General features: G+C 33.5%; 1 protein-coding gene across 1 annotated transcript in view; it reads right to left on the minus strand.

The window, feature by feature from the left end:
- Positions 1 to 302: 302 nt before the first annotated feature.
- Positions 303 to 27,148, minus strand: part of SPATA17 (spermatogenesis associated 17) — a 154,119-nt gene continuing 127,273 nt past the window's right edge. Inside the window, exons 10-11 of the mRNA XM_012745601.3 lie at positions 4,028 to 4,110; positions 303 to 605 (exon numbers count right to left, since the gene is read on the minus strand). Of these exons, the coding sequence (XP_012601055.1) occupies positions 4,030 to 4,110 (81 nt within the window). The 3' untranslated portion in view covers positions 303 to 605; positions 4,028 to 4,029. The remainder of the gene's footprint in view (positions 606 to 4,027; positions 4,111 to 27,148) is intronic.

The following is a 27,148-nucleotide window of genomic DNA, read 5'->3' on the forward strand; positions in this document are numbered from 1 at the left end:
TTATGCCAAACTACCTCACACTATCTGTACTTCAAACCATTCTTCCTTCTACTTACATGCTAGTTGTCCTTATGAGGTACCCAACTCTGGCCTCATCATTTGTGACCAGGGTGATGAGGTCAGAAATATAGACACTTTGATGGAACCATTTATGGCTCTTTTGGTCGCCATGGGTGGTGGTTGTGATGGACATTCCCAGAAGAGAAGACTCAAGTTGAAGCATTTGTTCCAAAAGATATATTTAGAAGATTTAAAATACACACATATGCACACACATGCACACACACTAATTAATTAATGACTAGGCTACAAAATATTATAGTTTATTAAATCATAGGAAGTATGGTTTAAGTGTATTTCCTATAGGATTCTCATCTGTATGTCCTTGTAGAACTGATTCGCTCTTAATGCAGATAGTTTCAGTTGCTTCTTCTGACACTTAAGAGAGAGAAAATCGCAGAGGCTAAGAGACTCGTGTTAAGGTTTCTGCTCAGCATGAAAGTAGAGTCCAGAACTCCAGGCAGTGGGGGTCTTTTATTTCATGTTCACTTTATTCCTTAGCTTCATTTTTACATTTCCTCTTCTTTTATTTGTTAAAACCAAAACTGTAAAATGAAAGAAAAAACAAAAAAGAACCTCAATAACATGAGTTCTCAAATTCTCTATTTACAACTTCCTCTCTTAGCTTTAGCTCAGTTCATGTTTGGGCTGCCACAGCCCCTGACCTCACTCATGGATAGCCCTGCTGGCTTTGCCCTGTTCTCTGCTTCCTGTCTTCATCACTGCAGATCCTGATTCACAACCTTGATAATATGTGTCGCTAGACTCACGCTGCATCCAGTCAATGCCTCGGTTATGGAAAAACACAGCAAAACAACTTCACATAGGCAGGTGGGTGGTTATAACATCTTTAGTCAAAGGACAATTTAACCGAGTGAAAGATGCTGAAGATACTTTGTTATTTTTTCTTTGCCAATTCACTATGACCAACCTTAAAAGGGTTATAGATTCACACAAAACTGAATGACAAGTTTAATAATTTTTCTTACTAAATTAACATTTTTAACTACTAACAGGCATATACATAGCTTATATGTTTATTAGTCTCACCTAATATAACTTTTTCCTTATATAGTTGTTAAGATCTTATTCCCTCTGGCAAAAAGACAATGACGTTTTTACCCCTTTCCCAATCTAAGTGCTAACCATACTTATTTTTAATTTTTTCTCTGATATTTGAGTCATTCATATGCCAAATTCTTACGGAAAAGGAGAAAAAGGGCATTGTTTTTCATGCCTAACAAATAATTTAATTAAAACTCATCTCATCTCGTCTCAAAATTGAATCTCTTTTTAACAGAAAGAAGCCTGGACCAAAACCTATTGCAAAGAAGAACTGGAGAAAATCGAGAAGCAAATAATGCAAGAAAACGCACATGATGCCAGACTGATTTGCATGCATTATCCAGTTCATAAGATTACAACCAATGATTTCACCTTATGTTGCTAATTTTTCTCCACAATAATCTTTAAAGAAACTCTTCTGCCTAGAAAGATGAAGGTGGCAAAGTACCATCAAAGGACACGGCACATCCTGATTTAGACCAAACTGCTTTTGGGAAGCTACTGAAGGTTACAAAAAGTGACCAGTTAACAAGACAAATTAAAGAAATTAAAAGGAGTCATATTATCCTAATAATCAGAGAGTAGATTTTAAAAGGTATGTGTGTTTAAAATCTAATTTTCTCTGAGCAATTTCAGTGGCTGAAATCTTAGTGCATTAAAGATAACAGTAGGTGTAGGCTCTGTTTATTCTAAACTCGAACAGACTAAAGGAAAGAAAGATTAATCTGATAAAGGCATCGCTATTTCTAATCGGACTGATGGGAAAATGCAGTATTGGGTGTAAGAGGCAATGTCGGGTGAATTATAGTGAAGTGATGAACTACGTTGAAGACGAAGCAATCAAATAGATAGCTCTAAAAATTACTACAGCATCTTTATTCAACAGTTTGGTGCAGGTGTCCCCATCTTGGCCTTTTTTTACAAAGAGCAGAAGCACTTTGTTGTATTTGGTAAAATTAAATCTTAATAGGAGAGCCTCATCTATGGCTGCTAACCTTCACTTACCAAAATTAAACACCAGACTGTCATTTCCTATCTAAAAGGAGGAGATGACATTTTGAAAATATCATCAATTCACAAAATAGTTAAAAACCCAAGAGAAGAATTAGCAAACACTTTAAAAATATTCTATCATGTTATTTGTGTCTTTGCATTGTACATCATTTTAAATTAAAAATAATGTGAAACATTTGCTACTCCTCCTTGTCTTTCTGTATATAACAATTTAGCAAGTAATTATTTTGTCTTCAGAAAAAAAGATAATTGTCTCTAAATTATTATGATTAAGTAGAATAAAGTCAAGATGTTTTTGTAATTGGTGAAGTAGAGTAGATAGTCCCTATTGTAGTATTTTGTTTTAACATTTTGCTTTTTGCTTGATTACATAAAAACAACAAAAAATGGAAATAGAAAGAAGTATCCCCCCAATAGTATTCATAGTCTCACCACCCAGATAACCACCAACAGTTTTGCAATATAAAAATGTATACATTTCCACATTTAATATATAAATATATGCTAGTATGTTTTTATACACATACATATCTTTGTATATTATACACTCGCATATATTTATATATAGATATACCTACAGACTTTTAAAAATGATATCAGGCTACACAAAGTGATTTGAATCCAGTCTTCCTTTCTTAGAAATCTATTATAGGCATTTTTTTCAAATTAATAGGTAAATATCTATGTTAACAATTTCTTGCCTGGATAATATTTCATTACATGTACTTTATCATTTATTTAACTTATATATTAATGACCATTCAAGTTGTTTCAATCTTTCACCATTACAAATAGGGTTGATATATCTTTAAATTAAAAACTTAAGTCACACATAAATATGAAACATTTTACTTGGACTACTTTATTACTGGCTTTCAAATACCAGGTAAGTGCTCTAATGGATAATGATATTAATACTTTATAAACCTTTGAAGGAGATATAAATTTTTCTATTAGCTGAGAATATTTCATATTTCCCCTTATATACTCCTTTGAAGTAGCTAAAAGATAGACATTAGTATCTGCATTTACCATATTAACTTCCAAGTTGAAGCACTCGGGGTTAAGTGGGGTAGAGGAGACATTAACGCTAAATCTAAGAAACTTAAGTTCCTTGAATCTATTCTGTGCTGTTCCCAAAGGCTCAATGCTGGTCCCCCTTGTTTCTTGGTGTGGGAGGACACCCAGGGGATTCTAGCTAGCATGGTTTCTCACACCTGCCTCTTCCTTCAACTGTAGTGATCTTCGCTGTCTTCACCCAACACCTCCTCCAAATTTGGCTGAAAATGCCAGAATACTGTCTATGACTCTCACTTTGACTATAACAACTTCTTTATTCTAAAATACTTTAGCAAATAAATACACCATTCATCGAGAGCTTATTTTGTTACCTTGAATCTTATGTGGTTATCTTTTTTCTCATCTATCATGCAAAATTTGATAATCAGAGATCCTAGACTCTATTTCTTTCGTGTCTCCTAAGACACCTCATACTTCAAACAATGAACATTATTGAGTATATAGTATTTTAAATGATACTGTATCAATAGAATACTGAGAAGTATTTTAGCTTTTGGACACCATCAGTATTTTTCACTGTATCATGTAATACTATTTATTTATTGTATTAATTAAAGATAAAGAGCTATTCAGATTTTTATCACTTCTATTTATTAATGTATTTTTGGTTCATTTTGGAGAAGAGATTTGAACAGCAAAATCCATTCTTTTTAAATGTTAAAAGCCATTACATTAGAATGAAAGAAATTTATAGAGTCTTATTATGTATAAATATTATTATAGCTTGGTTTTAAAAATGCTTGATAGTTATGATTTTTAATGCTATTTAATATACTTTTTGGAGCACTTCTTAGCAAAAAATGCATACCTTTATACAATTTCTCCAGCTTTTGAATATAATTTTCCATACTTGGAGAAGAGCTCAAATGATGGTAATACAGTTTGGAAATCCTAGGAGGAAAAAATATCAAAGATCACCACAGAGATAGCACTGATCTTATTGTCATTATTATTTAGATTATATTAAATTGCTAAACAGATGTCATTCAACTCCACTTCAAATTTCCTGTTAGACCTGTAAAACAAATTCAGCAGATGAGTTTTAGACGTTTTATCAGTTGAAAGTCAGATATATTGAGGCTTTCTTAGACATATAGTTTTTAACAACTGTGGAGGACACCCACAAGCATCCCTGATCAATGCACACAGCAGACACATCCACCTGTCTTCAAGAAGCTAGCAATCTAAATTTTTCACCTTGATTCCATATGGGTCAGTATTTTGTTTTGTGAGAAATAAATATTTGTTGACTGAATGAATGACAATGGAAAGGTGATACACCCAAATAACTATAATTGAAGGCAGGCTGTGTTTAGTACCGCAGGGTTGATTCAAATGAATGGTAAATGAAGTCAGAAGATAGATGGGAGAAATCATTTTTTGTTGCATAACCAGAGAAGCAGCATTTGATTGAGGATAGAAATGAATGTTTTTTGTGCATGTTAAACAGGCAAAGTTATTAAAGAGGAAAGCTACCAAATCAACAGTGAATACTCTTTTTTTTTTTTATTTCGGCATATTATGGGGGTACAGATTTTAAGGTTTCAATAAATGCCCATTTCCCCCCCTCCCCCCAAAAGTCTGAGTCTCCATCATGACCATCCCCCAGATGGTGCACACCTCACTCATTATGTATGTATATACCCACCCCCCTCCCCCCTCCCACCTGCCCAATACCCTATTACTGTAGTACCTATGTGTCCACTTAGGTGCTACTCAGTTAATACCAGTTTGCTGGAGAATATATCTGGTGCTTGTTTTTCCATTCTTGGGATACTTCACTTAGTAGTATGGGTTCCAGCTCTAACCAGGAAAATATAAGATGTGCTATATCACCATTGTTTCTTAGAGCTGAATAGTACTCCATGGTATACATATACCACATTTTGTTAATCCATTCTTGGATTGATGGGCACTTGGGCTGTTTCCACAGCCTTGCAATTATGAATTGTGCTGCTATAAACATTCGAGTGCAACAGCGAATACTCTTAATAAATGATCAGACTATACAAAGGTGTGTGTTTCTTCTTGGAAAGAAGGTCTATCCTTAAGGGAGGTAATTTGGGCTGAGTTGTTGTTGCTGTTCTCTTAAGAAAACCTAGGAGAAAAGGACCTGGGTCCAGCTCTTTAGAATGCCTACATATCACAAACATACAAAAACCAAATATATTAAAGAACATGTGGACATGTGGGTGTCCCTGTCACTAGGGATCTGGCTCTCCACTCTGCTACAACAGAGCCTCTAACCCTAAATATCTGCTTTTATAACTAATGTTTTTCAAGCCCCAGGGAAAAGCTCCACATCTGTTGCTCTGTGTTTGTCATACCCAAGTGACATGAAAGATGGCGGGTTGTGACAGACGCTGCTTGTGAGTACAAAGACAATTTGAGCAACAAAAATGCTTAGATAAAAGACAAATTAATTAACTTGAACAAAATCCTTCCTCTTGGATAGCATGAATGCAACAGAATTTTACATAATGAAATATCATTTTCCTGTGATGCTGAGCATCCATATTCTTGCTTTCTTGTTCCAAATTGTAATTCTGGAGGTAATCAGAAATCAACACAGGCTTTGCAACAGTTGCACATGACATCTCAGGAACATTTTGCAATAGTAAATAATTCATATCACTCTTAAATTTCAGTGTGTAAAGTTTAGACATCTATGTGAAGCATAATAGTAATTTTTTTATGTTAGCAACCTGAGGAACACTGATTCCTGGAACTGTGAATAGCTTTACTTTTATAAATATACACATATATAACAATATTTCATTTAATTTTCAAAAACATAGACCTGCCTTGCAAGTTAAATTAAAAGAAGTTTTCAGAGAGAAGGAAAATGATATATTAGAAATTCAGCTCTATGTAAAGAAATAAAGAGAAGGAATAAATAAAGGTTAAATATGGCCTTTTATTTTTCTTATTTTTAAATGGCCTAAAAGATACCATCTTTATTCTAAATAATAATAACAATGTCATTGGTGATTATAGATTGTGGATAAAGGAAATGAATGACAGCAATGTTATAAAAAGTGGGAAGGAAGAATTGGGAATAATCTGTTAAAAGGCAATTGTACTACACATGAAACAGTATAGTGCCATTTGAAAGTGGACTTGGATTAGTCATAAATGCTTATCCCAATCTCTAGAGCAATCACTAAAAAAACTTTAAAAGAAGTACAATTGATATGCAAGAGTGGAAAGAAAATGGAATCATATAAAATGTTTAAGTAGAACTAGAGAACCATGAAAGAGTGGAAGACGAAACAAAACAAAACAAAGAACAAGGGCAATGCAGGGGAAACAGTTACAAATATGTTAGATATTAATCCAACTATAATAATAATCACTTTAAATGTGGATAGTTTAAATATACCAATAAAAGACAAAGACTTGATTTAAAAAAAAGATCCAACTATATGTTGTCTATATGAAACTCACTTTAAATGTAAACACAGAGTAAAATTAAAGAGATACAGGAAAATATACCATGCTGACACTAATCAAAAGCTGAAATAGCTACGTTAATTTCAGACAAAACAGATTTCAGAATAAGGAAAATTACAGGGATAAAAAGAGACGTTACATAATGTTAAAGGGTTCTATTTCTAAAAAGAATTAACAATCCTTATGTATATGTGCCTAAGAACAGAGTGTCAAAATATATAAGGCAAAAAACTCATAGAACTGCAAAAAGAAAGACAAATTTACTTTTGTATTGGAGACTTCAACACCACTTTACTAGTAACTGGCAGATTCAGCAGGGAGAAAATCAGTAAGAATATAATTGAACTGAATAGCGCTATCAATCAGTTGTGTAAAATTGACATCTACAGACTACTTCATCCAGCAACAGCAGAATACACACTTTTCTCAAACTCATGTTTAACATTTACCAAGATAAACCACAACCTGGGCTATAAAACACACCTTAACAAATTTAAAAGAATAGAAATCATACAATGTCTGCTCTCAGGTCACAATGGAATCAAACTAGCAATAATAGCAAAAAGATTGCTGGGAAATTCCAGAATATTTGAAATTAAACAGCATACTTCTTAATAACACATGGGTCAAAGAAGAGGTCTCAAGAGAAATAAGAAAATATTTTGAACTAAGTGAAAATGAAAATACAACCTATCAAAATTGTGGGATGTAGCAAAAGCAGTGCCTAGAGGAAAATGTATAGTACTGAATGCATATAGTAGAAAAGAATCAAGATCAAAAATCAATACTTTAAGCTTCCACTTTAAGAAACTAGGAAAAAAAGATCAAATTAATTCCAAAGTATGCAGAAGCAAAGAGATAAAATCAAAGCAGAAATCAATGAAACTGAAAATAAAAAAATAGTAGAGAAAATCAGCAAAATCAAAACCTGGTTCTTGAAAACATTAACAAAATTGATATACCCCTAACTGGGCTAATTAAGACAAAAGAACAAAGAAACAAATTATTACTAGTATATGAAATGAAAGATGAACCATCTTTTTTGATTCCATGAGTGTTAAAAATATAATAAAGGAATATTATGAGGAGCTGTATGACCACAAATTTGATAATTTAGGTGAAATGGACCAATTCCTTGGGTGACACAAATTACCAAAACTGACAGAAGGAGATATAGATAATCTAAATAGGCATATATATTTTTTAGAGACAGGGTCTTACTATGTTGTCCAGACTGGCCTTGAACTCCTGGGCTCAAGTGACCCACCTGCCTGAGTCTTCTGAGAAGCTAGGACTATAGGCATGTGCCACTGGGCCTGACTTACATTTTTAAAAGTTTAATCAGCAATAAATAACCTGATAAATAGGCCAACATGGTTTCACTGGTGAATTCTACCATCCAAGGAAGAAATGATATCAATTTTCTATAATATGTTCTAGAAAATAGAAGCACAGGAAATACTTCCTCATTCTGTTTTGTAATCTTTAAAATGGGGATAGCTACCTCAGAGGGTTGTTGTGAGGATTATACAAGACATAACATTTAGCACTTAGCACAAGTATTTTCCTCTTCCATTCCTTCAATGGTAGAAGTCTATTCATATTATACCTCCCATATTCTTTGAAAAATCAAAGTAAATTTCATGGATTTATGGGAGACTATGAGGCAATAATATAGTAAACAGGAGTTTGATGATATACTTCATCAGTTAACCTATTTTAAAAAGCACTTTCAATATATATCTAGTCATTTGTGTTAAATTATATATGTGTAATACTGATACCATAATGTAATGCTAAATACATATATGCAAATGAGATATTAATAAAAATATAAATATAATAGATCTTCTTGCATACTTAATTTTAGACTCATTTCATATAATAAATCTACACTTAATTCTGTGTTAGACCTTCATCTGTGCATTCCTTCCAACCTATGGTAACCAAAACTTAGTCTTGTCTAGTGTCAGACAATAGTCATTTATAATTGTGCAGATAAACAAGTATTGACTCTTTAAGTACCTAGCCTCTATGTTCTCTAAAATAAAATCTTCCAGAAACTCTTTATTTTTTGCCATAAAATCCCACATTCTCACTTAGCCGTAGTCAGCCAATAATTGTCACTTACCTTTGGTACAGGAAGAAGTGACTATGCCATTAGGACAGCTTTGGTTTGGTGAGAAATCTGACACTGATTATCATTTGTTTAAAATTTGCCTCTGATACAATCAAACAGGCCATCCTGCCATGGGAAACTATTTATGAGCTCAGGAAAGCCACCTGCACACTTGTGCAGTGTCACTTTTTAAATAGGGGGTGGGGGATTGCTTTTCTGAAAAATAACCTCATCAAGAAAAAAACACTGGGGATGGTAATTCTAAATGCTGCCATAGCCCTTGCCTGCCAGAGCAGACAGCTTCTGCTATTAGGATGCCCAGCCAAACACAAATAAGCCACTGCCAAAATGAGCTCCTTGGGACAATTTAGGAGTCTTTGGAAGTGAATGGCTCTTTGATCTGGAATGCAGCCCAGGTCCATTTTCAAACCCAAGTCAAAATGACAAAGAGCACATTTCCTGGGCCACTCACCCCCTAAGTGTAAGATTACTTTAGGTTGGCAGCTATACTGTTTATCTAGTTATTTAAAGCTTCTCACCAGATACTCACAACTGAGTGCTTAAACAACTGGCTTCAGTGTTAGTAAGCAAGACAATACTGACATACCATAAGTGACAAATCTGTGATTAGAGGGACATGATGAAAATCAAAGGTTATGTACATATTGTTCAGCTTAAACTATCTTTTATATATTCAGCTTTAAAATATTGCAAAGACGGTCGGGCGCAGTGGCTCACTCCTGTAATCCTAGCACTCTGGGAGGCTGAGGCGGGAGGATTGTTTGAGCTCAGGAGTTCGAGACCAGCCTGAGCAAGAGTGAGACCCTGTCTCTACTAAAAAAAAAAAAAAAAAAAAATAGAAAAATCATCTGGATAACTAAAAATATACAGAATAAATTAGCCAGGCATGGTGATGCATGCCTATAGTCCCAGCTACTTGGGAGGCTGAGGAAGGAGGATCGCTTGAGCCCAGGAGTTTGAGGTTGCTGTGAGCTAGGCTGACACCACAGTACTCTAACCCCAGGCAACAGAGTGAGACTCTGTCTCAACAAAAGAAAATATTGCAAAGATTTTCTCTAAGTGTTAAAAAACCCAGGAAGCTGGCAAGAACTTTTGGCTGAGTATTAAATACATTTTAATCAGAGATATTTCCTGAATGAGACTTCAATTAAGTCTGGCTAGTACTTGGGATTTTCCAAACTCTTCAAATGAGAATTTATAAGCAGGTTTCAAAGATCGCCTGGCACTATTCCTGCAACATCAAACTTTGCTCTCATCACACTTAGAAAACTCTGATGACGTGAGCTTCTATATAGTTTTGACATAAGAACATACAGGTAACTGTTAGAGTTGTAGGAGTCATTCACTTCTTTCTGTTCACTCTGAGTTTTCATGAAAACTTCCTCAAGTATTCTGTTATTTGTGTTCTTCTAAAGCCCAAAGATTTAGGATTTATCATGTTTCTTTTAATTAAAGCCTTTGTAAATGTTCTAGAAGAAACAAATTTTAGCTGATGATTGAATTGATGCTGCGCTATCAATCTGAACCTAAAAAGGAAACCAAGTTCATTTGCATGTTACATTTTATGTCCAGAATCCCAGTGATGAATACAAGGGTCATTTGAAAACTTTCTTATGACTTCTACTCAGAGGCAGTCCTGCTTCGGAGCCAAGCCACCAGAGTTCAAAATCCAGGTTTATCCTTAAGAGCTTTGTGATCTTGAACAAATTATTTAACCTATGCCATGCTTACTTTCTAATTTGAAAACAGAGGTGAAATAATATGAAAATAATAATATATGATTTCATTCGTGTAAAGCAATTAAAACAGTATCCACCATATAACAAGGACTTAATAATTGTTGACTAGTTTCAAACTAAGAAACTCTCAAATACACTTTTTTCTTAGAAATAATTCTGAATAAATAATCCTAAATAGTTACTTATTCAAAGATCATTTGTAGTTGACTTTAGTATACATGTTCCCATTTTTATTTCAATGTGGGTATATCTAAATTTTAAATTTATATATTTGGGTTTCTATTGATTCTCTTTCTACTTTTATATACTGCATATTCCCTCTTCCTTCTTCTTAATCCATCTTTCTCTTATTCAGTTCATCTATTTAGTTCTCATATTGAGCTCCTCTTCCATCATTTCTAATTACTTCCTGAAAAGGCAAACACCCCCTGAAACAATAAGCTGGCTAATTTAAAAGGCATCGCTAACTAAAATGAAGGGCAATTTTCTACTGATTTTAAAGGCTTTAAAAGTGCAAATCTTACCCTTGGAATCAGCTAGTTATCAGATCTTAAAATAAAAAGCAATATTGCCATGCCTTCATAAAAGACAATTTATCTCCTTCTGTATACCACTTTCATCAAACAGTGTTTTCTACTTGTTGGTTTAGTCTTTTACTGTGAGAATGTATGATAATGTGTGTTATAAAAATCAAGAAATTAGTCTCACAGCAGGGAGCCTGCTAACAACACCATTTTAATCTTATCCTTCAAGCAGCCACAAAAACATATTAATTGCAATTTAATTTATGCAACAAATATTTCAATTTAATTATGCTTAAGTTTTGTTAAGTTATAAAAGTGTCAATGGTTCTGACAGTTTTTTCTTATAAGTTGTCTTTTAAATGAAAGAAAATCGAATGCCATTTCTAAAAGAAATTATGAAAGATTTCTAATTACCGCTTATGTTTTTGAAAAATTGCTAATCTAATAGCCCCAAAATAATGTCTGGGAACATATGAACTTGAATCTTTATTACTCAACATTTATAATTCTTAATAATTAATATACATGCATCATTAATATAATGGAATTCTCACAGGAAGGTTTTTTTGTAATTATAGGATATATCAATAACTGTCATTGAATGGTGCATTTTCTCTACAGAAATGTTTTTGTTAATTCCTCCAGAAAACTGAGACAAGAATAAGTGAAACTGATTGCTGCTGGCACACTGCAATGAAGAATAGAATATTTACCATTAACAGAAGTGGAAAGAAAAATGTCAAACCACCAAATCTGAACAGTATTAATTATATTCACCAAATATTTATTAAGCTCTTAGTAGGTGCAAATCCTACCCAAACATTAAGTCTCAAATAAAAATGCTTCTTCTTCCTGAAAATCCTTCTCTCTTCAGATGAAAATTAAATTTCCCTGCACTGAATACCTATGGTGCTTAATTATACCTTTCTCATGGGCCTTTTGTATTTTTTGTTTTGCATCACAGTAATTCCCCTACAAGTTTCATCTCACCTTCTAGATGGTAAGTTTCCTGGGAGTAGATTTTAGGCCTTCTGTGTGTATATACTCCATCTATCACATTCAAATATACTGAAACATGAAAACCTATAGGTATGAATAAACTATTCTGGATACTATATTTTTGTAAAAAATACATTATTATTTCAATAGCTTTTCTATAGAAGTTGTATAGACCTGTATTTTTGAATTATTCATTAGAAGGCTTCTAGTTTTAAGATGGCAGAGCAGTGAATTTCTTGTCCTATCTTATCCTCTCAGAAATGCCCCCCGCAAAAAAAAAAAAATAATGGGGAATTAAGAACATACACTAAGCTATATCTTCAATGAAACCAGAAGACGGCAGTGACCCCAAATTATAATTTATGCTGGGAAACAGACAGAGAGTGGTACCAAACCTACAAGGAATGAAGAACAGAGATATCTTCAGAGGGGCATACCAATGATATCCCATCCTATTCTTCCTACCTAAACCCAGAAACCTCAGGCATTGGGATCTTCAAATATCTCAGAAGGCAGAGGTAATGCACAGGGCTTGGTTGAAAGTCTATATAAAGAACACTTAACCTCCAAGCTCCATCCATGTTCCCCACCCCAAAGAACCTTCCTCCCATTTCCCTGCCAGGTTCAGAGGCTTTGTTCTTTGTGGGGCCTGGGGGTCAGGGACTGTAGGCACTAGGCACAGTAGATGGCAAGGGTAAGGCAATATACTGAAAATTAAGTGAAAGTCTTCATTCCTACTGAATGGTGATAACACTGTCCTACTCATCACCTCAATTCCCAACTCCCAACTCCCAGAATACTAGTACACTTGGCAGGATATTAGAGACTTTTTGTTCTTTAATCTTGCAAGTATGACAGATGCACAGAAAGGCACCGCTACCATGAAAACTACCGGACAGCCAGCCCTGGAAGGGCAATTCAGGGCAATGATTTCAACTAGTATTTCCATGTCTCATTTTTTTGGGGAAAGTTTATTGTTTTAGTTTCCTGGGGCTGCTAGAACAAATGACCACAAACCAGGTGGCTTAAAACAACAGACATTTATTCTCTCACAGTTCTGCAGGCCAGAGTCTGAAGTCACATGTGGGCAGGACCTGCTACCACTTGGAGGCTGAAGCAGACCCTCCCTGGGGTGAACATATCCTATAACATAATAACATATGAGAAACCATATATTTAGGGATTTAAGATAAACCTAACTAAATATCTCTTCTGAGCATTTTTGCAATGTTTCCCATAAGCATGTCCAGATATTAACACATATTAAAATGCAGATAAGATGGTCAACAGAAATTAATGCATTTTACAATGCCAACTCCCTCTATAAGCTCTGGGAAAATTATACATACATTTAGTAATCTATGCACAATGTTTAATGTCTATATTTGAACAGAAATTATTAAAGAAGCTCTATTTTCTGAACTAGCGTCCTTTCCCCCAACTAAATCCAATTAAGAAAGCAATGTGAATTTCCTCACAAGCTATTTCATACATGGATGCCCTTGAACTTCACTGGATCTGAACTAAAAAACATGTATAGGTAAAATACATTGCTATTCAAAATACTAAGGAATGTTTATTTGCTGTTATCCAAAGCACCAGAACACATAAATATAAAACTGTTAATTTATTTAGATTTTATAAATGACAGTCTTTCAAATATAAGAATATTGATTTAATACATATAAGAATTTAATTTCAATATTTAATACATATTTCATTATTTTTTAGCAATATAGAAATTATTTAAAGATTGAGAGGATACACAAATATAATAATTTAAATGACTATTGCCTCTTGAAACTCTATTGTAGGCACATTCACACAATATAGAAGAAAAATAATCTTTTGAGTAAAGCCAAATTCAATTGTATGTGTATTGATTTATACCACTTTTGTTCCGCAAATAAGAATTTATCAGAAACACAATAAAAAATAAGTATGCCTCGCCTTGGCCAACATATAATAATAATGTTAATTGGCTGCTATATCTTTCTTAAATTGTACTTTTATACCACGGAGTTCTACTCAGCCACAAAAACAAGGGTGATCTAGCACCTCTTGTATTTTCCTGGATAGAGCTGGAACCCATTCTACTAAGTGAATTATCACAAGGATGGAAAAGCAAACACCACATGTACTCACCATCAAATTGGTATTAACTGATCAACACTTAAGTGCAAATATAATAATAATATTCGTCAGGTGTTGGGCAGATAGGAGGAAGGATGAGGGGATGGGTACATACACACCTAATGGGTGCGGTGTGCACTGTCTGGGGGATGGACATGCTTGAAGCTCTGACTCAGTGGGGCAAATGCAATATATGTAACCTAAACATTTGTACCCCGTAATGTGCTGAAATAAAAAAAAGTAAATAAATAAAATAGTAAACAGAGAAAAATTAAAATGTGAAATTATCAGTACGAAAAAAATAAAAAAATAAAATGAATTATACTTTTAAAACTAAATCATTGATGTAAGTTATATTCTTAGTAAATGAATTATAGGTAAATTGCTACTGATAAATACTTGAGAAATTTTGACCTGTTAAGTAGGTTAACTACTCTTATAATGTTGCTTAAACTATTATTCTATTTAATAAACCGCTTTTTATAAAAACATAAAAGTAATTCAATATAAGAATGAATAAATCAAGTACAAAAGTAGCAAGCATACACAGTGTTAAGTTCTGATGTGAACAGGCTAAAATAGTTTACTTTAGTATTAACATATCTTGTATCCATTAGCAACTTGAAGGTAAATATGAATTATTAGTAGGAAAAGCATTTGGATTAAACTTGATAGGTTAATAGTACTTCAAATTAATCAAAATCTTCCAGAGGTAGTTAATAGTGTCTTTTTAACAAATAAGAGGTAGAATGTTCTTGACTTTATTCAATTTTACTAAGTAAAATTTTGACAAGTATATATTCACTTCAGAAAGTATAAAAATTGTTTCATATTGAAGGCACATTAAAACTCTAATTTATCATGAACATAATATTAAAATGCTAGACTGAAATAATTATGAGTGGTAGATTTCTTTTATACAAATATTCTTTAGCAATGTAGTTAGGATATTAACGTATAATATTTTATATATCTCTTATGTTGACGTATGTTTAGCTAATATAGATTATGATACAGGTGTTAAATACCATTAATGATATTTCTAGAAACCCATTAGTTTCCAAGAGCTTGGATATTAATGGTAAAGTATTTCAATTAGTTTTGTCTGCTCTCCAACTATATAGTTAAGGCCTATCTAAATTTTCAAAACTGTTAATGTGATTTAGTGTATATTAACCTCATAATGTTCCATTAAGTTCTTGTCCATCACAGGGGCTAGTTAATTGGTCTAGAAAAGAATTTCCTCTTCCAAGAAATCTTATATTTAGAGCCCTAAGAAGACTCTTTTCCATCTCTAATAAGCACATGGAAAAACTGACTGAGGATAGCAGGGGAAAATTGCAAATGACTACTAATGTTTATGTGTTCATGGTTGGAAGTGAAAAAAAATCATCAAAGAATTATCTCCACGAAACGATCTGGTGGTCAGACAATTACACTAGCAAGTCTTTTGAAGCTTTCTAATAACAGATAATTCTCAGTCTAAGTTAACTTTTCTGGAATGTCCTTACTTAGCTTCGACTTCATCACAAGCATTAAAGTTGGCATTCTTTTGGGGGCATTGTTTTTTCAAAAGAAATTTCAATCTCTTCAAGAAAGTTCAGGATAGTGAGTGGCTATAAATACAGATGAAGCCTCACTTGCTGGCCTGCCACTCACCTCCTGCTGTGCCCCCCAGTTCCTGACAGGCCATGGAGCAGTACCAGTCTGTGGCCCGGGGGTTTGGGGACCACAGCTGTACAGCATCAGATTTATTAACATAGACAAAAATCCTGGTAAATACTTCCCAGAATTTGGATCCATACTTTTGCTTACATTTCATTTTCTAGCACTTAGTCACAGGGCTATATCTAGCCAAAAAAAAAAAAAAAAAAAGTGGTTGATAAATGTAGCTTTTATTTCAGTTACCCATGCAGTAAATCAGAGATTCTATTAGTATAGAATAGGTAGGTGTCAGCAAACCACAGTCCACAGTCCCAAGCCAGCCTACTGCCTAATTTGTAAATAAAGTTTCATTGGAACACAGTCATGCTCATTCATGTATGTATTGTCTCTGGCTGTTTTTATGCTATAATAGTAGAGTTGAATAGTGGTAGCAAATTATGTGGCCATAAAAACGTAAAAAATGTACTATCTGGCCATTTAAAAAAATGTTAGCTGATCCCTGGTACAAAAGAAGGGGAAAACTAATATTGAAGGACAGTGAGCTCTGCCACAGATATTCAAGGCCTCAGAAAATGTTTTATCTGTGCCTTCCTTTAAAGAAAGTCTTCTTGATATATCCTATGCATCAATGAAATAATTTATTTTAATAACATAGAAAGAAAAATCAGTAAGATTGATATCAATAATACCAATATGATCTCAAAAAATAAGTAGGGTTATAGAAGATATGAACGATATTTGAAAACTTCAAGAGATTGATAAATGTAGAACATTGTGTCCAACAACTGCATTCTTTTTAACATACTTGAAACATTTATCAGAATTGATCAGGTCCTGAGACACAAAGAAATTCTCAATAAATTTCAGTAGATTAAAATCACTGAGTATGTTCTTTGGCTATAGAGGACTTAAACTAGTCAATTAATAAAAATCTAACTGGGAAATCTCCAAATGTTATAAAATTTAGCAATATACTTCTGAACAAGATAGTTAATATAGAAATGAAAAATAAAAGATACTTTAAATTTATGAAAATTTGTGGGATGTCACTAAATTCATGTTTTGAGGGAAACTAATATATGTAAATTAGAAATAAAGACTGGAAATGAATGATCTAAGTAGCTATCTCAAGAAGTAATTAGAATATCATCAAATTAAACCCAAAAAAGTTTAAAGAAGAAATAAAGAGCAAATGGTAGTGAAATAGGAAACAATCACTCCATAAAAAATCAACAAAGCCAAAAGTTAGTTTCATAGTTAGATTAATGAAAATTAAAAATCCTTAGCAAGACTGATAAGAAAAGATTTATCAATATTCATAAATGCAAAAGGTAACATCACTGCATATGATGTACACATTAAGTATATACTGAAAGGAGATCATGAATAATTCTTGCCCATAAATTTGAAAATTTAAATGAGTAGGGCAAACTCTTAAAAAATATAGATTATCAGACGCAATGGGAAATAGAAATCTGAATTGTCTATTATGTATTAAGATAATTGAATCAATAAACAAAAACCTACTCTTAAAGAATACCCCAGAACCCAACAGGCTCTCTAATCAATTCCTCTAAATATTTAAGGAAGAAATAATAGTTTTACACAAACTCTTCCAAAAAGAGAAAAAGAAGGAATATTACCCAAATTGTTTCATGAAATCACCATACCCTTGATAATAAAACTTGATAAGGACATTATTAAAAAGAAAAACTAGAGACCAATCTATCTCACAAACATAGTTGTAAAAATTAATAAACACAGTATTAGCAAGTTGAATGTAAGGATATAAAAAGTGATAACTCATGGTCAAGTACAGTTCATTCTATGAATAGAAAGTTGGATAATTTAAAAACAAAACAAAATAATTTATTATAATACCATAGTAAATAGGAAATCACATAATCATCTCATAGAGCAGAAGCAGCATTTAATAAAGTTTAATACCTATTTATGATTTTAAAGAATAATAATTTCCTAGCAAAATAAAAACAAAGGAACCACCTTTAATACTGTGAACTAAAATAAAATCTTAAGGTTCCCCTTCCAACTGCCTGACTGCACGGACCCCCTGTTGGCCAAGGGGATAAAGGAAAACTAAATTGCCTGCCAGGGTGAAGGAGGTGTTAATTTGTTAATAAGCCATATTGGCAGTGATCAGCTTTATTTAACTAGTTTTTAACCTATAAGATGAGAGGAAATGATAGTATCAACATCCCAGCTTAGTTCTAAGGATTAAGAATGATAACAGACCTAAGGCTCTTTCTAAATAAAAGTTAGTTTACAAAGAACAATTTTAACTCTGAGAAAATTTATCAACAAAAAGGTAAGAATTAAAATGTATAGAAACTTTGTTGCTTATGCAGTCTGACTCCAAAGGTAATATGTAATAACAAAAACATCTAAAAGTCTTTTTCTTATCCCTTTAAAGGATGTACCAATATGAGTAGAATTTAATATTTCTATTTTACTGAACTGTCTTACAAATCAAGACATCATTTTGCACATAATGAGTGCTCAATGGTTGGTATTGACTAACTCTTAATAACATTAAAAATGAGATTTAATTGTATAGAAATTATAGTTATGCCTGTAGAATGACTGATTCTCTTTTAAAGATAAGATAAAAACGTTTAAATAAGATTTTCTGAGTTGAACTTCAGGTTTATGCAGAGAAATTCATTGGAAATCTATATATAGACCTTAGGTCTTTATGCTTCAAAATGTTTGGCTCAACACAAAATGTGGACATCAGATTATAAAATTGTGTTGAATGATAAATGGAGAGATATCACTATCTCCCTCAAATTAATAAGCTAATGTCTATGCATTAATTTCATAGAAACTCTTAGTGGAATTTTAGCCACCTAACCAGCAACTATGATTGTTCTATGTTGCATTATACATACATTTGAAAAAAAGAATGATATACATGGATATGCTTTATTGCTGCCTTTAGCAGGATTGAAACAGTATATCAAATTTTATTTTGGTGGTCCTTTTATTAGCTTTCTACCACTTGATCAGCTGATATCACTAATAATAATTTTTTTTTTTTTTTTTTTATAAACTGGAGTTTCCAAGTCCTGTCCCGAGACTGTAATATTTCAAAAAACAGTCTAAGCTTTAGGGAAAAAACCAATTACAGAAACAGCATTAAAAATGCCAAGCACCGGGCAGAAGCAATTCTGGATCAGTTTAAAAAAGTGATTGATGAAACTCTAATCCAAGCTGAAGGAACAGTTTCACGACAAGCTGTGACCATTCCACACACTTCATTAGCTGCCATAATTAGCCTGGTGTTTCAATTTGTTAGAACTGGTGGGGACAATTTTCCTCAGAATGCAAACATCAAAAAACAGGGTCCCTCAGACTTCAGAAGAGGCTGATGAGAGGCTTTTCTAGTCTCTGTTAACTAAAAGATTAATTATTGCTGATGGGAGGCTGTGGCTGTGATTGTCACTCTGTCTATGTGCATTACTTTTAGCATTAGAAGAAAGATATGGTTGACACTGCACTACTCAATCAAGCAGCTTCACATTAGAGCACAAAGTCGCTTTTAATATCCAGGGTATTTTTGATTGATTTTTCTTCCTGTTTTCTGGGTCCAAGAGTCACACCTATTTATTTATATTAGAATTTTTAAGCAGCCTCGAAAATATTGAGAGGCTTAGTTAATGTGCTTTGCCTCAAGTCAGAGCGTCCTTCTTACCATACATCAGCCAAACAGTGATTCCATATATTTATTTCTGTGATTGTATAATATAATGACATCTTTCAGACATGTTTATAAACCTTCTAAGACTACAAATGTTTAAACCAACCTAGAAAGCTACATTAATTTTACCTATATTTAGAAATATAGCACTATAAATTGATCCTTGGATTAAGGGAATGTACTCTAATTTTTCACAATATAAAGGTGTGAAACCTAATTAAATGGGATAGTAGGAAGGGGACTCCTACTTAGTTTTCTTAGAACAAGAGTAATTTCTTTTCATCTTTGGGCCATAGGCAAAGCTGATCCTTGATAGTATATACCTATAGATAATGTCATTAAAAATTTCACCAAATCCTGAATTTTTAATCCCTTGGATTTACTATTATTTATTTTCATTAAGATATTTTTAAAAGAAAAAGTTCCACTTTATATATCTTTTTTAAAAGCTCATTTCTTTAATTGACCTACAATAAATGAATTAGAAGCAATAATTTAACGAGATGTGGAAGAAGCAGACATAGCTGAAGAAACTGGTAGCCTTTTCAAAGCCACTACAACACTGCAGTGTAAAAATTTTAAAGTGAAAAAACATAACAACATCAGAGAAAAATGCTTGCCTGAGTTTACAGGGGAAATTTTCCATAGATTCCACTAAAATCAAGTCTCTTCTAACCCAAACAATTGGGCAAATGTATCACTTAGAGCAGTGCTGTCCAATAGAAATATAATGTGGGCCACAAATGAAATTTTATTTTTCTAGTAGCCACATTAAAAATAGTAACAAGAAACAGGTGAAATTAATGGTGTGCAAATAAAATATTTTCATCAAAGGTATCTAAGATATCTATGTAACATGCCATTATTATTAAATATTAATATGTTACTTTTTAAAACTAAATCTTTGATATCTCATGTGTATTTTACACTTATGGCATATCTCAATCTAGAGAAACCACATTTCAAGTGCTTAATAGCTGCATGGCTATAACACTGAATTTCTTTCTCAGGGAGCAGTTGTTTGCTATTTAGTGAATGGAGCAATTCTGGAGTTCTATGGAGTTACATAATAAATGGAACAACAAAGAGTCAAAAGTGCTACTATCTTAAAAAAATGTGCACTGAAGAAATGAACATAGGTTCTAGCAGCACCAAGATCAGTGAGGATAATGCAATATTTAAGAAATCAACAGGCCAAATAAGGAATATGCAAGTGGCAGAACACTGTCCCCAAACTTTTTGGCACCAGGACTTGGTTTCATGGAAGACAATTTTTCCTTGGACAGGGTGAAGCAGCTGGGGGAGGGAGGGAGGAGCAGATCTTTGCAGACCAGTATCAGTCCACAGCCCAGGGATGGGGACCATGTGGTAGAGGACCACGCACACCACTGAAACTGAGTTTAGCTACAGATGAGACCAGAAAAATAGTGCCAATTGCTAGGGCAGGAATGCATAGTTAAACAAGAGCATTTTCCTTAGCTGTCACAGAGATGAGATTCACCCAACATGCACCAGTATACTTATATTGGTTTCCATACTGTTTTCATCATATATGTGCTTTCACTATTTTCATATCTATTACTAAAGAGCTACTAAATCAAGCACCATACTCAAATTCCCTCATGATCCAGCAATTAAAGACTTACTGTCTATCCCAGCAGGAAGCCCCACAATTACTGTCCATTCTGATTGTTGAGTACTTGAGCACTATATTTATCAAATATTTTAAATATGGCTCCTGTCTATAATACACACATAATGAGCTGGACATATTTACCACAATTATTAATAATTACCCAGTAAATCTGTGGCTAATTCACTCATATTGTTGTTTTTGATCTACTCATCAAATTGCTTCTTTCTAAACTCTCAGGAAACATACTCAGATCCAAAATACCTCAATTTAGTAGCACTAAACAGTCATACAGAAAACATATAGAAATTAATCTTATTTCTGCCTGCCAAATCATTTGTTGTTCAAAAAAATATTCCAGAGCTTATTTATTTCTATCTGGGTAATAGTGTGGGGAAGTCACTTTACTTCCACAATTCTACCTCTCTATTGTTTAATCCTTTTATTTTTAAACAGTGGAGGATATACTCAAAATAACTCTTGTAGTTCAGACATAATTTTTAAAATTACTGTTTAATCATTCATCTTAAAATTGTTATATACAGAGAGAATCTTGAGGCTTAAATTATAAAATAGTAAATAAAAACGTTTTAAGTAGTGAAGATTTTGCCATAAAAAAATGAAATAAATACAACTGGAACACTTCTGTCCATTGTGAAAATACTTCACAGAACATGGCTCTTTGTTACAAAAAGTGGCTTGATATGAAAAGGCTGGAAATTAACCCAAACTGCCCCATCTGAAGACCTTTGCTTGGAAACATTTTGCATTATAAACAAGAGAAGCCATTTGTGTACACCACGGAGAGAAATCAATTGGCATGAAAATAAATGCTGATTTGTGACTTAGAAGAGTAAAATAGAAATAATACTTCATTCTCTCCCAAATAGTTGATATTTTCTAGCATGTCATAGAGTAAATGAAAGAGCCAACATTTTCCTTTAGCATGCTCCAGGATGGATCAGAGAGCAACCAATTCATGGATTTGGTCTGCTCCTACTGACATTGTGATAGAAAATTCCTATTTTGTGGGTCCCTTTTGGAGCCTACATAGGTTATTTTCTTAACTTCAAAATTATTAAAAGTTCTTTTGTTGATCCAATCTTCAGTTGGAAGGACAGTCTTGAAACTTCAAGCCCAAATAGAGTATCTGCAATTTTGGAAACACATCTGGTTTGGCTGTTTGGGGAAAAGTTCCACATGCCATTTTGACCATTTCTTTCTATGTTAGCATGAATTACTGCCCAAAAAATCCCAAATGGAGGTTTGTATACTGCTTTAGGGTAGTCAACTTCAGGGCCAGAGCCTTTTCAGAGAATTTTTTTTTTTTTTTTGTAACAAAATAAGAGCAGAATATGAAATGGAAAGTCTTGAAGATGAGAATTCAAATTTAAAGAAAAGCTTCAAAATAACTTGAGAGAAGTAAGAAGCCATAGTCAGAACAATATGATCAGAAGGAGTTCATTCATGGATGGGATTACTTAATTTTATTATTTTTATCCAATGCTCTAAAATCACATTATACAGAGAGGGAGAGATGAGTGAATGTGAAAGCCTAAGGCATTACTGCACACTACTGTAGACTTTATCAACACTGTACACTTACAATTATTAAAAATGTTTTTCTTCAATATTAAATTAAACTTAGCTTAGTATAACTTTTTTACTTTATAAACTTTTACATTCTTTAACTTTTTGACTCTTTTGTAATAATATTTGGCTTAAAACACAAACAATATACAGCTGTACCAAAATAGTTTTCCTTCTTTATATTTTTATTCTGTAAGCTTTTCCTGTTTTTAAATTTTAATGTTTGAACTTTTTTGTTAAAAACTAAGACACAAACACTCCCATTAGCCTAGACCTACACAGGATCAGGCCCATCACTGTCTCCCCCCCCTCCACATCTTATTTGAAGGGCGTCAGGGGTCATAACATGTATGAAGTTATCATCTCCTATGATAACAAGGCCTTCTTCTGGAATACCTCCTGAAGGACCTGCCTGAGAGTGTTTGACAGTTAACTTTTTTCATATGTAGAAGGAATAAACTCTAAAATAACAATAAAAATCCCAGTATAATAAAATACACAAACCAGTAATTTAGTTATTATCAAGTATTATATACTGTATACATAATTGTATGTGCTATGCCTGTATACAACTGACAACACAGTAGGTTTGTTTACACCAGTATGACGACAAACATATGAGTAATGTGAACTGCTACAACGTTGGGATGGCCACAAATTCACAAAGTGACAGATAATTTTCCGTTTCATTCTAATTTTATGGGACCTTTGTTGTATATGCAGTCTGCTGTTGACAGAAACATCATTTTGCAGTGCATGACTGTATTGCTTTACTCAGTCTCTGTTCTCTCACAAAGCAAGTTATTGGAGTTGTAAGTCCATCTGATACTATATATCTAGGTAAAATATGTTTAGCAATTGTTGCCATTAAAGCAAAAAATATTTAAAATCAAATTAGTATCAAAGATAGTAAGTGCATTGTTATAATAAAAGACTACCCCAACATTTAAGCTTTTTATCCAAGTGAAACAATAGCAGTGTTCTCATTGAAATTTACTTTTATACAATTTCATTCTTTACTTGCAAAATTTGGATTCATTTCCACAGTTTAACAAAATAGACACTTGACAGTCACAATTGTAAAAAAATTATTTTTTCATTTGATCTGTGGAGGATATTCATTTCCAATAAAATAAAACTGATTATATGCAAATTTTGTGTGCATTTTTATATTTGTATTTTTTTTTACTAGAGAGATGGCCCATAACTCCAATCAGATTCTCTGAAGAATCATATGTTTAAAAAAAACAAAAAAAACAGTATTTAGAGAATCCAGAAATAAATCCACACATTTACAGTCAGCTCATTTTCAACAAAGATGCAAAAAACATACATTGGAGAAAGGACAGTCTTCAAATAAATGGTGCTGAGAAAACTGGATATCCCCACACAGAAGAATAAACTAGACCCCTATCTCTCGACATATACACAATTCAAATCAAAATGGGCTAAAGACTTAAATGGAAGATCTGGAACTATGAAACTACCGGAAGAAAGTGCTGTGGGAAAACTTCAGGTCATTTGTCTGGGCAAAGATTTCTTGAGTAAGACCTCAAAACAGGCAACCAAAGCAAAAATGGACAAATGAGACTATATTAAAGTAAAAAGCTTCTGAACAGCAAAGGAAACAAGAGAGTGAAGAGACAACCGATAGAATGAGGGCAATTTGCAAACTGTTCAACTGACAAAGGACTAATGATCATAATATATAAGGAACTCAGAAACTGTACTGTACTGCAAAGAAACAAATAATCCAATTAAAAATGGGCTAAAGATCTAAACAAACATTTCTCAAAAGAAGACATACAAATGGCCAACAGGTATATGCAAAAATGCTCAAGATCACTAATCATCAGAGAAATGCAAATCAAAACACAATGAGAAGGCCGGGCGCTGTGGCTCACGCCTGTAATCCTAGCTCTTGGGAGGCCGAGGCGGGCGGATTGCTCAAGGTCAGGAGTTCAAAACCAGCCTGAGCAAGAGCGAGACCCCGTCTCTACTATAAATCGAAAGAAATTAATTGGCCAACTGATATATATATAAAAAATTAGCCGGGCATGGTGGCGCATGCCTGTAGTCCCAGCTACTCGGGAGGCTGAGGCAGAAGGATCACTCGAGCCCAGGAGTTTGAGGTTGCTGTGAGCTAGGCTGACGCCACGGCACTCACTCTAGCCTGGACAACAAAGTGAGACTCTGTCTCAAAAAAAAAAAAAAAAAACACAATGAGATATCATCCCACTCCAGTTAAAATGGCTTTTATCGAAAAGACAAAAAATAATGGAAGCTAGTGAGGATGTGGACAAAGAGGACCCCTTGTACACTGTTGGTGGCAATGTAAATTAGTAAGCCCCTAGGGAAACAATATGAAGGTTCTTCAAAAAACTAAAAACAGAACTATCATACAATCCAGCAGTCCCACTGGGTATATATATAAAAGAAAGATGATCAGTATATTGAAGAGATATCCTGACTCTGATGTTTATTGCAAAACTATTCATGATAGCCAAAATATGAAATCAACCTCAGTGTCCATCAACAGATGAATGGATTAAGAAAATGTGGCACATACACACACCAGAACATTATTTAGCCAAAAGAAAGAATGAAATCCTGTCATTTGCAACAACAAGGATGGAACTGGGAGGCCATTATGTTAAGTTAAATAAACCAAGCACAGAAAGACAAATATTGTATGTTCTCTGTATGTAGGAGCTAAACAAAAATTGGTCTCTGGGAGACAGAGAGTAGACTCATGGTTACCAGAGGCGAGAAAGGGTAGTGGGAAGGGGAATAAAGAGAGGGTAGTTAATGGAGACAAAAATACAGTTAGATAGAAGGAATAAGAGCTAGTGTTTGGTGGCACAATAGGGCAACTATAAATATAATTGATTACATTTCAAAATAACTAGATGAGTTGAATTAGAATATTAATAACTGATTACACTTCAAAATAACTAGAGGAATTGAATTAGAATATTCCTAACACAAGGAAAAAAATGATAAATATTTGGGGCAATGGATATCCCAATTACCCTGATTTGATCATTGCACATTATATGCTTATATCAAAATATCACATGTATCCCATTAATATGTACAATTATTATGTACCCACAAAAATTTTTCAAAACTTTAAAAATGTATAGAATTATTAATTTGACATTTTATAATAACATTATCTGAAGAAAACAGCAGTCTATTGAATTAAACTGAAAACCCACATTGCCACTCTCTATTTTAAATCAAACTTCCCACATAAAACAAGTACAAGGAATGAGCTAGGCAAAAAGATTTCTGACAAAGGGAAATAAAGCCACATGGTTAAGGGGAAGGGAGGTAATGATTTGACTTATATTAGAGATCTGGTGAGTTTGTATAGGTGAGTTTGCATAGGTCTTGAGCATAAAAGCCCAAGCCCACCAGCATATGACATGCACTTGTGATGTATTGTTTGACTTGTATCACTCTTTTTTTTTTTTAATCTCACTTTGTTGCCCAGGCTAGAGTGAGTGCCATGGTGTCGGCCTAGCTCACAGCAAACTCCTGGGCTCAAGTGATCCTCCTACCTCAGCCTCCCTAATATCTGGGACTACAGGCACACACCACCATACCCAGCTAATTTTTCTAATTTTTTTTATAGAAACAGGGTCTTGCTCTTGCTCAGGCTGGTCTCGAACTCCTGACCTCAAGCCATCCTCCTGCCTCAGCGTCCCAGAGTGCTAGGATTATAGGCGGAAGCCACCGCACCCAGCCAACTTGCATCACTCTTATTAACTACACCTCCATAGAGAACGAAATTACAGTGTAGACTGTAGAGCACCAGGTTGATATGTAAGTTTCAATATAAGAAGGTTCTTCTGTTACTTCTCTTTATCTCCCCATTCCATTCCTTTCTTGTCACATGGGTGGATGTACACAGTTATGCATGAAAAGACTGGCAAGTTCTGTAGGGCAAAGGCAAATGAATCTTGAACATATGTAGCAAATATACTTCAGCTAATGTGTCTAGAAGGCAACTAACTTTTTGACTCTAACATTTAAAAAACAAAACCAAGCACACTGGCATTCTCTATGAGATCACAATATATAATAATGATGAAAATAATTACCCTGAAATTTAAAAAATATATTTACAAGACAGGTAATCATTGAAAGTGTCTTTGTTTTGGAACATTAGACTTTGCTGAGCCACCATTTTAAGTACACTACTGCAGAAAGAAGTTTTAGGGTGTCATAAAAAAGTCAACCCTTAAAGCTACCATTGGTTATTTTAATGATACTAATCCATAACTTTGTATGAAGACAGTAGCTACATTCTATGATGATTTTCATCAT

Source organism: Microcebus murinus, chromosome 23 (genome assembly GCF_040939455.1).
Source record: "Microcebus murinus isolate Inina chromosome 23, M.murinus_Inina_mat1.0, whole genome shotgun sequence".
NCBI classification, from domain to species: Eukaryota; Metazoa; Chordata; class Mammalia; order Primates; family Cheirogaleidae; genus Microcebus; species Microcebus murinus.